Raw genomic sequence first — 12,201 nt, 5'->3', positions numbered from 1 at the left:
ACACAATAAAAATAAGAGATACATGCAAAGATAAAATAAAAGGTAAAAATAGAATTTATTATGTAAAAAAAGCAGGGATAGTAATCATGATCTTAAAATCAAGGTTAAAATAGATTTAATCAAAAGAGAAAAAGGAAACTATACTATGTATTAGCAATATATTCATTATTTTAGACTATTTGAAAAAAGCTAGACAGTATAAAATACCTGAGAGTATGCCTGCCAAAAACAAACACAGGTACTATATGAAGATAAGCATAAAACACTTTTTATAAAATAAAGTCATATCTAAATAATTGGATTAATATTTCTTGTAACCTATCCAATACGATCCCAATTAAATTACTAAAAAAAACCCAAAACCTTAGTGAGTTAGAAAGAAATTATAACAGAGTTCATTTGAAATATCAAAAGGTCAAAAATTTCAAGGAAATCAGGGGGGAAAATGTAAAGGAAGAAGATTCAGCAGTATGAGAGTGTAAAATGGATTATTTTGATTATTTTAAATTAATATTTTCTTGTATAAATAAAACAAATGTAGCCAAAAATATAAGGAATGTTGAAAATGGAAAAAAAAACTTTCACAGGCAATCTCAGAGACAATGTGATTGTGTTAGAATACTGCTGGCTTGTAGGAAATAATGAGTTGGTTGTTTTGGAAAATCATGGAAAGACTTGAACTAATTGTAGCTTTATTTAGGATAGGGTGGAAAGGAAGGAGGGAGGGAGGAGGAAAAAGTAAAATTAAAAAGTGTACAACAGAAAACAAAAGAAAACCTACAAGGAAGCAAAGAAAAGCTGATTTGAAAACAAATGTATTTTTCATACAGGTTTTCTTGAAATGAAAATTTATCATTTTATATTTAATCCTCTCTTGTGTTCTGCTCTTTACATGGCAATTTTCTTGTGTATTTAAATTTAAAATGAATAAAAGATTTTTTTAAAAAAAGAATCCTCTCTTATGTGATTAGTATGTTTTTATTCTTTTTTTCCCCCAGTATGGAATCTAGTACAGATCTCTGGAGGCAGTAAAGAGCCATTCAGGAAAGGCTATTGAAAACTTCTAGAGTAGCTCCTCAGCTTCCCTCTCGATGGTATTATAATGGGGGGAGTGGGAAGGGTAGCTGAGTAGAAACATTGTGTGATTGAATCTACTAGACTGGATGTACGATAGTAAAGGTTTTAGCGTTTTTGGTTATAAGTGATTGACCAAATTTTCGCATTTGGGCTCCAGTAAAACCACTAGATTTTGATCAGCACTATTTTGAAGTCCAGATTTATTTAGTAGGTCCTCATTTAGTATGTGAGGGTCATCTCCAGTCATCCTGATTTATATCTTGCCTCTGGACCCAGATGGCTCTGGAGGAGAAAGTGAGGTTGAGGACTCTCTCACTTAAGTCTAATTCACTTGCAGATAATGGCATCATCTTCCTGATGCTTTGGTCCTCTTCCAGAAAGAAGGGCAAACAACAATAACATTTAGTAGACTGATTGTTTCGACATCTTGAAGATATCATCTTGGTCAGCCATTAATTACAATAATGTAGATCTCATATGACATGGAGTTTCAGAAAGTAATTTGTGTATAATCGATTTTTCTCTGTATAACTTAGAGAATTTTTTTCAACCTGTGGGTAGTATGGGCTGCCCCATTGGGTCTCAACTGGCCAGTTCCATTTGGGCAAAGCAGCTCCTCTCTTCTTCTGCTTTCTTCCCTCCTCTCTTCTCCTTTCTCTCCTTTCCTCCTTCCTCTCTTTTCCCTCTTCCTGTAGTCACATAGGGCATCATACCCTTACCTGCAGGTACTCTGCCCAAAGGAATGTAAATTTTGTTAGCCAAATCCATGCAAGATGTCTTGGGGTTTACAGGCTGGATTTCTTTCTTAAGGACCATGCCTCTTAAACTCAGATCACTCTGCCCTTTATTGATTGACTGAGGTCTGAGGCCAAGCCCTACTTGGTCATCGTTTGGGCCCTGATGGGCCCAAAGTGAATGTAAATAGCAGTTATTTCTGTTTTGATCAGAAATCCCAAGGGTCTTCCCCTCCCAGACTGATTTTTTTTTTTTACTAGGTGAAAGAGGCCATACTTTGTCCCATTTCTTACCTAGCTGTAATCCTGAGAAAGACCTTAGCTTAAAAAGGCCAAGGTCTTGCACTGCATTCAGGTCCATCTCTAGTTGAACTAATCTATCTCTTGTCCCTAGACCCAGATGGCTCTGGAGGAGAAATTCCTCCTCTCTAGTGACTTTGCTCAGCCCTCCCTCACCTAAATTCAATTCAGCTGCAAGTCATGGCATCACCTTTCTGATATCATGGTCCTCTTCAAAAAAGGACAAACAACAGCATTTAGTGTATTGATTGTTTCAACATCTTAAAGATATCACCTTGGTTAGCCATTAATTACAGTGATGTGAATCTTATGACATGGAATTTCAGAAAATATTTTGCTTGTAATTGATTTTTCTCTATAGAACTTAGAGAATTTTTTTTTCATAACTAGATTCATGTCATCTCAATCAGGAGGCTGCTGTTGCCTTTCTATCTGGTGACAGGTTTTCTTGCTTTTTATTACAGGGCTCAAAACGAACATTGAGGTCTCATGAAATTATGCTGCCCCCCAGTGGACAAGTGGAAACTGATCTTGCACTAACATTTTCACTACAGGTAATAAAATTCTTTTAAGTATGCTGTAATTAGATTTTTTTTTTTTGTATTTCATTTCAGTTTCTAGAACTTTCCCTCAGTCTTAAAATGTCTATTATTTGTAGGAATTTGTTTCTTTTCCACAGCTTAACCTTTATTTGATTAGAGAATTTCTTTTGACTTGATAGAGTTAACATGTCTTTTTTTTACTCAACTGTGTAAGAAAGAGAATATGCATGTGAAGGAGAAAATACATATAAGGTATATTTTTATGCTAAATTTTTTCTGGGAAATCAATAAAGAAAAACTATTAGTTCAGGTAATTATTTCTAACAAGTTAAGTATAAATGCATATGTATTTACATATGTGTATGTTTATCTACCTATTTATCTGTCTGGATAAACTACATATGTAGAATTTCTAACTAAGATGCTAAAATAGAGGAGCCTAGCTTTCTCAAATATACTGCAGCAGTGTTTTAAGAGGTCACCAAGATAAATCAACAAGCATTTATTAAGTGATGACTAGGTGCTAAGCACTAAAGATACAAAGAAAGGCAAAAACAGTCCCTTCTCTTAAGGAACAATCTAATGGGAAGATGGCATATAAGCAAATAACTGCATGCAAACAAAATATATTCAGGATACTTTAGAAATAATCTTGGGAGAAGACACTGACATTAAGGGGGATTGGGAAAAACATCTTGGAGAATATGGGATTTTAGTTGTGACTTGAGGGAAATCAAGAGGCAGAGATGGGAGAGAACATTTTAGGCATGAAGACAGCTGGTGGAAATGCCTAGAGTTAAGTGATAGAGTATCATTTGCAAGAACCAATAAAGAAGCCAGTATCACTGATCATAGAGTGTGTGTTCATAGGGGAGTGAGATGTCAGAAGACTGGAAAAGTAAAAGGGCTATGAAGGACTTGAAAAGCTCAAAAAAAGACTTAAGAGAAAAGGACAGTGAGTCAAGTTAGAGAATAAAGGATAGAATGACTTGTGAATGTGTGATAACCTGGGAAATAACTGAGGGATTGAGGGATTGGAGGGTTTGATATGAAAAGGCTGAGAGAGAGGAAGAAAGACAGTAGATTATAGCAAGATAAGGAGATTTCAGATTTTTTTGAACATGAACATGATATATATTTGTGACAGCAAGATCACAGGTATGATGACCATCTTTGTGTGGTGGAGGAGTAGGTCATGGGAAGTGAATAGGTTGAGAAACTGAGTAGTTAGGGTGTTTGCAGAAGTGTCATGTATATTGAAATCCTCTAGTATGAGAGCAGGTGTTAGAGGAGAAACTGAGTAGTTAGGGTGTTTGCAGAAGTGTCATGGATATTGAAATCCTCTAGTATGAAAGCAGGTGTTAGAGAGGAAAGAAAATATTGTGTCAAAAACTGAAGATTTCCCTTATCTCCTTTATAAGGCTCCTCATTCTCTGTTAAAATTGCTATGACCACAAGGTATTTGATTGCTATATCTCTTCATCAGGTCACCTGCACCTTTTCTTCAGCACAACCTTTCTTCCACTTACAATATTAAATTAATCATGGAGTCATTATAGTCAAATTCTGCTAGCTCTGAATACTTTGAGCTATATCTAATTCAGAATTATCCAGTGATTCAGGTTTATGATTGAAACACAGCTTTGTTTATAATAAAGAATTTAGAGAAACATAATTATGAAAAATAGGTTCCACTTCTGTTTGCATTCATGTTCAACACAGTAGCAACATGGGCTCAAAAGGGAATCTCGAAGAGCATGGCAAATTTTCTTAGATGTCATTAACATTATTTTCCAGTTAACTGACATCCAGTTAACTGATCCTCTGACTCAACCAATTACTGAGGATGACCCCCTTGACCTCCTTAAAGAGTTTAGACATCAGTGGGGATGGAACCAAGATGGCAAAGTAGAAGGTAGGACCTGCTTGAGCTCTTCGCCCACACTTCTTAAAATGCCTGTAAAAAACGACTTTAAACAAATTCTAGAGCAGCAGAAACCACAAAATGACAGAGGGAAACAGATTTCCAGCCCAAGACAACCTGGAAGGCTGAAAGGAAGAGTCTATTATACTAGGCTTGAAGCAGAGTGCAGCCCCGTGTGTGGTGGCCGCGCTGGCACAGACCAGACTGGAACAGGCCTCAGGACACTGGTAGCTGCTATGGTTTCCAGATTTTTCAACCCACAAACACTAAAGATAGCTTCAAAGAACAGTGAGAAAACTCTCTCACCTAGATGACAGGGGATTATGGTTGGCCCTCATACCCCGGGCAGGAGAAACCACTGCTGTAGTGGTGGCCACTTCTGGAACTCTTGATCTACAGACAGTGGAAGAATCAAGTGGCTGCTCTGAGTCTCAATCTTGAGTGGTGGTCATGGGGTAAGGAGGAGCGCTGGTGTAGCAGAGCTGTAGAGAGGGAATTCTACTCACAATTCCAGGGCAGAATAGAATGTTTGTGGCTATTCATAGACCAGAGGGTAGGCCAGAAGAGGAGTAAACGCCTCTCCTTTGATATGCTGCTTTGGAGGAACTGTGAACTTACAGGTCCCTAGAGGTATCTCAGAAAACAGCTGCACAAAACCTCTAAAAACTGGGGTAGTACACCCTCCACTTAATTAAGAGCTCAAAAGTCAAGTAATTGACTGGGAAAATGCCCAGAAAGGGGGAAAAATAAGACTATAGAAGGTTACTTTCTTGGTGAACAGGTATTTCCTTCCATCATTTTGGATGAGAAAAAACAAAGCATACAACCAGAGGAAGACAGCAAAGTTATTAAGACTCCTACAGCCAAAACCTCCCCCCAAGATATGAAATGGTCTTAGGCCATGGAAGAGCTCAAAAAGGATTTTGAAAATCAAGTAAGAGGGAAAATTGGGAAGAGAAATGAGCGATGCAAGAAAATTATGAAAAACAAGTCAACAGCTTGCTAAAGGAGACCCAAAAAAATGCTAAGAAGAAAATAACATCATTAAAAATAGACTAATCCAGTATGACAAAAGAGGTCCAAAAAACCAATGAGGAGAAGAATGCCTTAAAAAGCAGAATTGGCCAAATGGAAAAGAAGGTCCAAAAGCTCATTGAGGAAAATAGTTCTTTAAAAATTAGGATGGAGCAGATGGAAGCTTTATGAGAAGTAAAGCAATTATAAAACAAAACCAAAAGAATGAAAAAATAGAAGACAATGTGAAATATTTCATTGGAAAAACAACTGACTTCGAAAATAAATCCAGGAGAGATAATTTAAAAAGTATCGGTCTGTCTGAAAATATGATAAAAAAAGAGGCTAGACATCATCTTCCAAGAAATTATCAAGGAAAACTGCCCTGATATTTTAGAACCAGAGGGTAAAATAGAAATGCAAAGAATCCACTGATCACCTCATGAAAGACACTCCAAAAGTAAAACTCCTTGGAATATTACAGAGTTCCCAGGTTAAGGAAAAAATATTATAATCAGCCAGAAAGAAACAATTCAAGTATTGTGGAAATACAATCAGGATAACACAGGATTTAACAGCTTTTACACTATGAGATTGAAGGACTTGGAATAGGATATTCCAGAGGTCAAAGGAGCTAGGATTAAAACCAAGAATCACCTACCCAGCAAAACTCAGTATAATATTTCAGGGAAATAAATGAAATTTCAATGAAGTTGAGGACTTCCAAGCATTCTTATTGATAAGACCTGAGTTGAGTGAAAAATTTGACTTCCAAATACAAGAATCAAGAGAAACATGAAATGTAAACAGGAAAGAGAAGCCATAAGGAGCTCATTAAAAATGAACTACTTATATTCCTACATGGAAAGATGATGTTTATAACTCATGACACCATTCTCAGAATTAGGGTAGTTAGAGGGGAATATATATGTGTATAGTATGTGTAATATATGTATGTGTATATTATAAGTGTGTGTGTGCGTGTTTGTATATGTGTGTTTATATATGTATGTAAATAAGTGTGTATGTGAGAGTGTGTGTGTGTGTGTGTGTGTGTGTGTGTGTGTGTGTGTGTAGACAGAGGGGAGTTGAAAATAAAAGGAGAATACCTAAAAAATAAAATTTAACATTGAGAGGAATGTGCTGGGAGAGAGATAGAATGTAGCAAATCATCACACATAAAGGCAAGAAAGAGCTTTTGCAGTGGAGAGGAAGAGGGAGAAGATGAAAGGAAATAAGTGAGCCTTACTCTCATGGGATTTAATTTAAAGAGGGACTATCACTCAGTTCTGCATAGAAATCTCTTTTACCCTGTAGGAAGTTGGGGAAAGGGAGATAGGAGAGGCAAGATAATAGATGGGATGGCAAATTGGGAAAAAAATATGGGATAATCAGAAGCAAACCTGTTGGGGAGGAGGACAGGTCAAGGGGAGAGAATAGAATAAGTGGAGAGCAGGACAGAGGGAAATGTGGTTAGTCTTTTGCAACATGACTGTTATGGAAGTGTTTTGCATGGCTTCACATGAATGACCTATATCAAATTGCTTGCTTTCTCAATGAGGGTGGGTGGGGAGGAAGGGAGAGAATATTGAACTCGAAGCTTTAAAAATGAATGTTAAAAATTGTTTTTGCATGCAACTGGGAAATAAGATGTGCAGGCAATGAGATATAGAAATCTATTTTGCCTGACAGAAAAATAGAGGGGGAAGGGGATGGGAGAAGTGGAGGTGATAGAAGGGAGGAGAGACTGGGGAAGAGGCTGGATGGTATGCACACTGTCTTGGGGTAGGGAGAGTGAGATGAAAATTTGGAATTCAGATTCTTGTGGAAGTGAATGTTGAATACTAAAAATAAATTACATATTAAAAAAAAACCTATTCTCCCTCTGCTCCCTCCTCCCCAATAAAGAAAGAGTTTAAACATCTCAGCTTCATTAAAATAGATACTACTTCAACTACAGTTATGTAGCATACTGTTAAAAAAGTAGAAAACAGGTCACAGGGACAGAAAATTTTAAGAATCAGAGCCCATGAAAATCTCTGTCCAACCAAAGGAAATTGCTCGGATCTTTTAGAAACCAGGGACAAAGTCAAAATAGGAATAATCCCTCAGTTATTTCTTGAAAGAAACACAAAGTTGGAAACATTCAGAAACGTCTTACCCAAAATCCAGAGTTTCCAGCTCAAAGAAAAAAATTAGCAAACAACCATAAATAATAATGAACTGATCAATAACATGCAGGACTATACTGCAGCTCTTCATATGAAGAGACAGTCATGGAATGTGATATTACAAATGTCAAAAGATAAATACTTAGAACCAAAAATGACTTACCATGCAAGATGAAGGATAATCGTATGGGGCTGGGAGGAAGGAGGAAATGGACCTTTAATACAGGAATTTCAAGGATTCCTGATGAAAAGACCAGAACTGGGCAGAATCACTATCTTTTTTATTCCAGTAGAGGCAAAATAGACAGTTGTATTCTAGAAGCTGCCTCCCTCTAAGAAATTGACTGCACTGAAATTTTCTTCTCTGAACTGAACTGAAGATGTTTCTGATTTAGTTTCAGTAACTAATAGAATAACATTCTATTATAACAGCTAATAAATTATTAACAGCTAAGTCCTTTAATCACTTGTATCAGTACCCAATTATTCTTACATCATTTTGAAACATTTAAGGAGCTTATTTCATACACACACACACACACACACACACACACACAGTAACAGGTAGATGACTAGGCCAAATACCCATTTGTTAAGTTGCTTAGGATATAGAAAGGAATATAATTTTAGACTGAATAATTTAGAGCTTAAACACACATTATATTATAATAGCTCAGATCTATCCCAGCCTTTGTCTATGGGATAATAATTCAACATTGCATTTGTCCATTTATTTCACAAACTTCTTTTCCCTTTGTCTAATTATTCCCATATCATTCAGAAAGAATATTCTGTTACAGGACTTTAATCCTTCTCATGCTTATGCAGGAGTACTAATTTACTCAGTGGTTTGGGATTGAATGACTACACATTCAGATTGAAAACATCAAGATTTCACATACTTGCATTGTGCTTAGATCTTTTACTGACCGCTTACTTTGATTACAGATCTTTGCTATAAAGGAAGAAGCAGGGACATGATTATACCAAGTGTGACAGGATGAAGCATCACAGTTTTCCAACCTTGCACCATCTCATAACTAGACTCAGGAATAGTCAGGTGGGAAACATTCCTTTTCAAAGGAACCCAATGGGTAAACTGAGCCAGGAGGATCCCATTCTAGATTGAGGCTATAATTGTAGCCCCCAGTTTTTTTCCAAATGCAGACCTCTTATCTGTAACAGTCACATTCTCTCTGAGTAGCTTGTGGCGCTTCTCTCAAATGGTGGATTATTGATTATTGATGGATTATCATGATCCATCAGACAACTCAAAACACAATCTGTTACAGTCCCAAGAACTTTTACATCAGATGGCTAGTTTCACTAATCACAGCTTGGGGAGAAATTTACCATGACTCCCATCTCAAGTTTTAATTTGTCCTTGTGCAAAAGCCAATCATCAGATATCATTTCTATGTACTTGCAAATTCTTAGGAACTCCATAACTCAAACAAGCTCCTTTTTCCAGGGCTGATGACCTTGCCCTCACAGATGGTTGCTTGTACCTTGACAAGTTTACAAAATAAGGGGAACTGACAGGGACTCTAGAGAATGGGCTGCCTATCCACCCTATCTATCCTTAGAGCTGCTGTGGGCTGCGTCTTTTGACTAGCCCTGAGGACTTCTATGAATGGGTAGAAGTAATGTGGGTCCCAGTGTCCTGAAAGCATTCACTCAGTCTCCCACTTAAAGAGAGGGTTTTATTGGAGTGACACACCCAACAGACCTGCTTCCCATGGGAGAGACAAAACTAGCCAGGCCCACTCCATGTGGGAGGCAGGATGGACCCTTCTCCCCATGGGAGACAGAGCAGTTAGCCAGGCTAGTTGTCTGGTCTGTATACAGTCTGATGGATTAGAAGGAAGGGGAGCAAGAAAAGAGGAGGAGGAGGGGCAAGCACAGTTCTGGAATATCAGGTAGTCCAGAGATGTCTTTGTCATACAGATAAGCAAAGAGAACAGGAAAGGGGAAAGGGGAGCAGTGCTTTGAATGTTGCATAGTTGGGAGTGCTTGGTGGAGGCATTAGTGCATAGTCTGTGGCTGATCACATCCTGCAATTTATCTCATATCTCATGTCCAGCATCCTGCCTGCTCCATCTGCCTTGAACACTCTTTTCTATCTCTTCAGGTTGATGGCACCAAGTCTATGGATAAACCATTTCATATCTTACAGTGTGTGCCCATTAAGAGTGAAAACCCTTTGTTTTGCCCATTGACTTCATACAGGAAACTCATATTGACAAACATAGATACAAACTAAAATTGTCTGTGGGGGCTGTGACCCCACAATTTTAGGTCTAAACATTAATGGCCTGAGTTTATAGCAAGTTTGTGATGAACCCAAGATGAAAAGGATCACAATAACCATTTAATCTAGATTGTTGAAGAGATTCCTCTTAATTTACTTACCAAGTCAGCCTGTTTCTTTTTGTTCTTTGCTTTTTCTACACTTAATGGGGGTTTATTTCCCCTTCCCCTCCTCTCAGAGTCTGACTATATTTGTGTCAGACTTTGTGAGGACTTTCTATGTTTAGCACACTGCAGCTCAGAACTCCTGAGCTCAAGCAACCCACCAGCCTCAGCCCTCACGAGCAGCAGTGATAACAGGTGTATATCATCATGTCTGACCCCTTTTTCTTTATTCTTTCTTCAGAAATTAAAATATTTTACTTTTAGATACTTTTAAGCCCTTTATGCTTATCAAAAACATCTTTATTATAGCAGTGAAGTAGTGGTAGGGCAGAATTTTAATAGGAATGAGAATAAGCATTTGGGTGCCTACTGTATGTCAATCATTGTGCTGAGCACTTTACAGTTATTATTTCATTTGATTTTCACAACAACCTTAGGAGATAGGTGTCATTATTGTCCCAATTTTCCAGTTGAGAAAACTGAGGCAACTAGAAGTTAAATGACTTTCCCAGGGTCCTACAATTATTGACAGGGCTGGCTGTGAACTCAGATCTTTCTGAGTCCAGGCCCAGCACTGTGCCACCTACCTACTCTTCCTTAATTTTTCATTTTAATGATTGTTAATTATTTTAACAAATGTTATTACAAATTTGGGTTGGCAAAAGATTTCTTTGAAAAAGACAAAATCTTTTTCAGCCTTTTCATTTTTTATATCCTTCTCTCTACCAAAAACTAGCTTTGATATTTCTACCTTTATATTATATTATTTGCTGATGTTGAAATTGTTAAAGTTGACCATTCTTTATGTGATTTCCATTTCATATAAAATGTACACAGCTTATTAATATTCAGGATCAGATTCTGATTTGTCAGCCTATGGTTATTTTTTGTTTATATTGTCATTTTTAAATTTTAGAAAGATAATTTTTGAATATGTACTTATTTATGCAAATACAGAACTACTTAATGTCTATGCATATATATATAAAATATGTTGTCTTAATACATTTTATGAATGTAATACATATGAATACAGTATAATATAGTAATGTCTATGAATATGCTAAAAATATATTTAGATAAGCAGATGACTAAAAGTTTGATGTGATGTATGTATGCAGTAACAAACTACATGTGAATTTATGCAAGATTTTATAGGCAGCATTAATTTTTCATTTACATACATGAAAATTGCATTCACAGACATGAGCACAATTAAAATATGACTGAACAGAATGAATCTTGTTGAAACACAAACACAAGCTTTTAATGTATATTAATGAATGTCATTGATTATTTTGCTACATACATGAAGCTATTTTTTATCCTGCTACTGTTAGGTATGAATAAATATAACAGAAATGTATTTAGAGTAGGCCAAGAATACCTTTCAATATAGAAGATGGAATTGTAAATTACCTCTCAAAGGAGCTGTGGGCCTATTTATAACTCCTCTTTCCTCTGATAATAAAGGGGTAGAATGAAGTGGGAATGAGATAGATGAAGTGCCAAACTATCATTTACTAGAAGAACCTCTGATAATGATAATGATAACCTTTAAAGATAATGGCCTATATTACTCAAGCTTGTTCCCATTTTCAAATGGAAGTATTTAATTTCTAAATCTAAATTTAATTTCTAAATCTTAACAGTGATTAAAACATTTAAGTTCCCAATTGCCAAAATATTGCCAGATATTGATTATCTTGAGATTTTTTTTAGCTGTGCTGGGCTATTTAACTTGCTTCCTACTTTCCTCTTCTATGCAATGAAAGGCCTTAGTCTGTGTTGGGGAATAGTTTATAGTATTATAAACTTTATAAAGTTAAATAATAATGTCTTAAGTGTGGAGATTTTAACTGTTGAATTGTATTGTACAGTATCCTCATTTCTTGAAAAGAGACTGCAACAAACTTCAGATTATGCTTCAAAGGAGGAAACGATACAAAAACCGAACTATTTTGGGCTACAAAACGTTGGCAGTGGGATCCATCAACATGGCTGAGGTAGGTTCTTCAAAATCT

General features: G+C 36.5%; 1 protein-coding gene across 6 annotated transcripts in view; it reads left to right on the top strand.

The window, feature by feature from the left end:
• PACS2 (phosphofurin acidic cluster sorting protein 2) overlaps positions 1 to 12,201 on the top strand; it is a 193,099-nt gene that overhangs the window by 30,559 nt on the left and 150,339 nt on the right. For all 6 annotated transcript variants that reach the window (XM_072629677.1, XM_072629676.1, XM_072629679.1 and 3 more), the window contains 2 exons: positions 2,576 to 2,665; positions 12,058 to 12,183. In XM_072629677.1, the coding sequence (XP_072485778.1) occupies positions 2,576 to 2,665; positions 12,058 to 12,183 (216 nt within the window). The remainder of the gene's footprint in view (positions 1 to 2,575; positions 2,666 to 12,057; positions 12,184 to 12,201) is intronic.

Source organism: Notamacropus eugenii, chromosome 1, assembly GCF_028372415.1.
Source record: "Notamacropus eugenii isolate mMacEug1 chromosome 1, mMacEug1.pri_v2, whole genome shotgun sequence".
Lineage (NCBI taxonomy): Eukaryota > Metazoa > Chordata > Mammalia > Diprotodontia > Macropodidae > Notamacropus > Notamacropus eugenii.
This window is presented reverse-complemented; position numbering and strand designations above follow the sequence as displayed.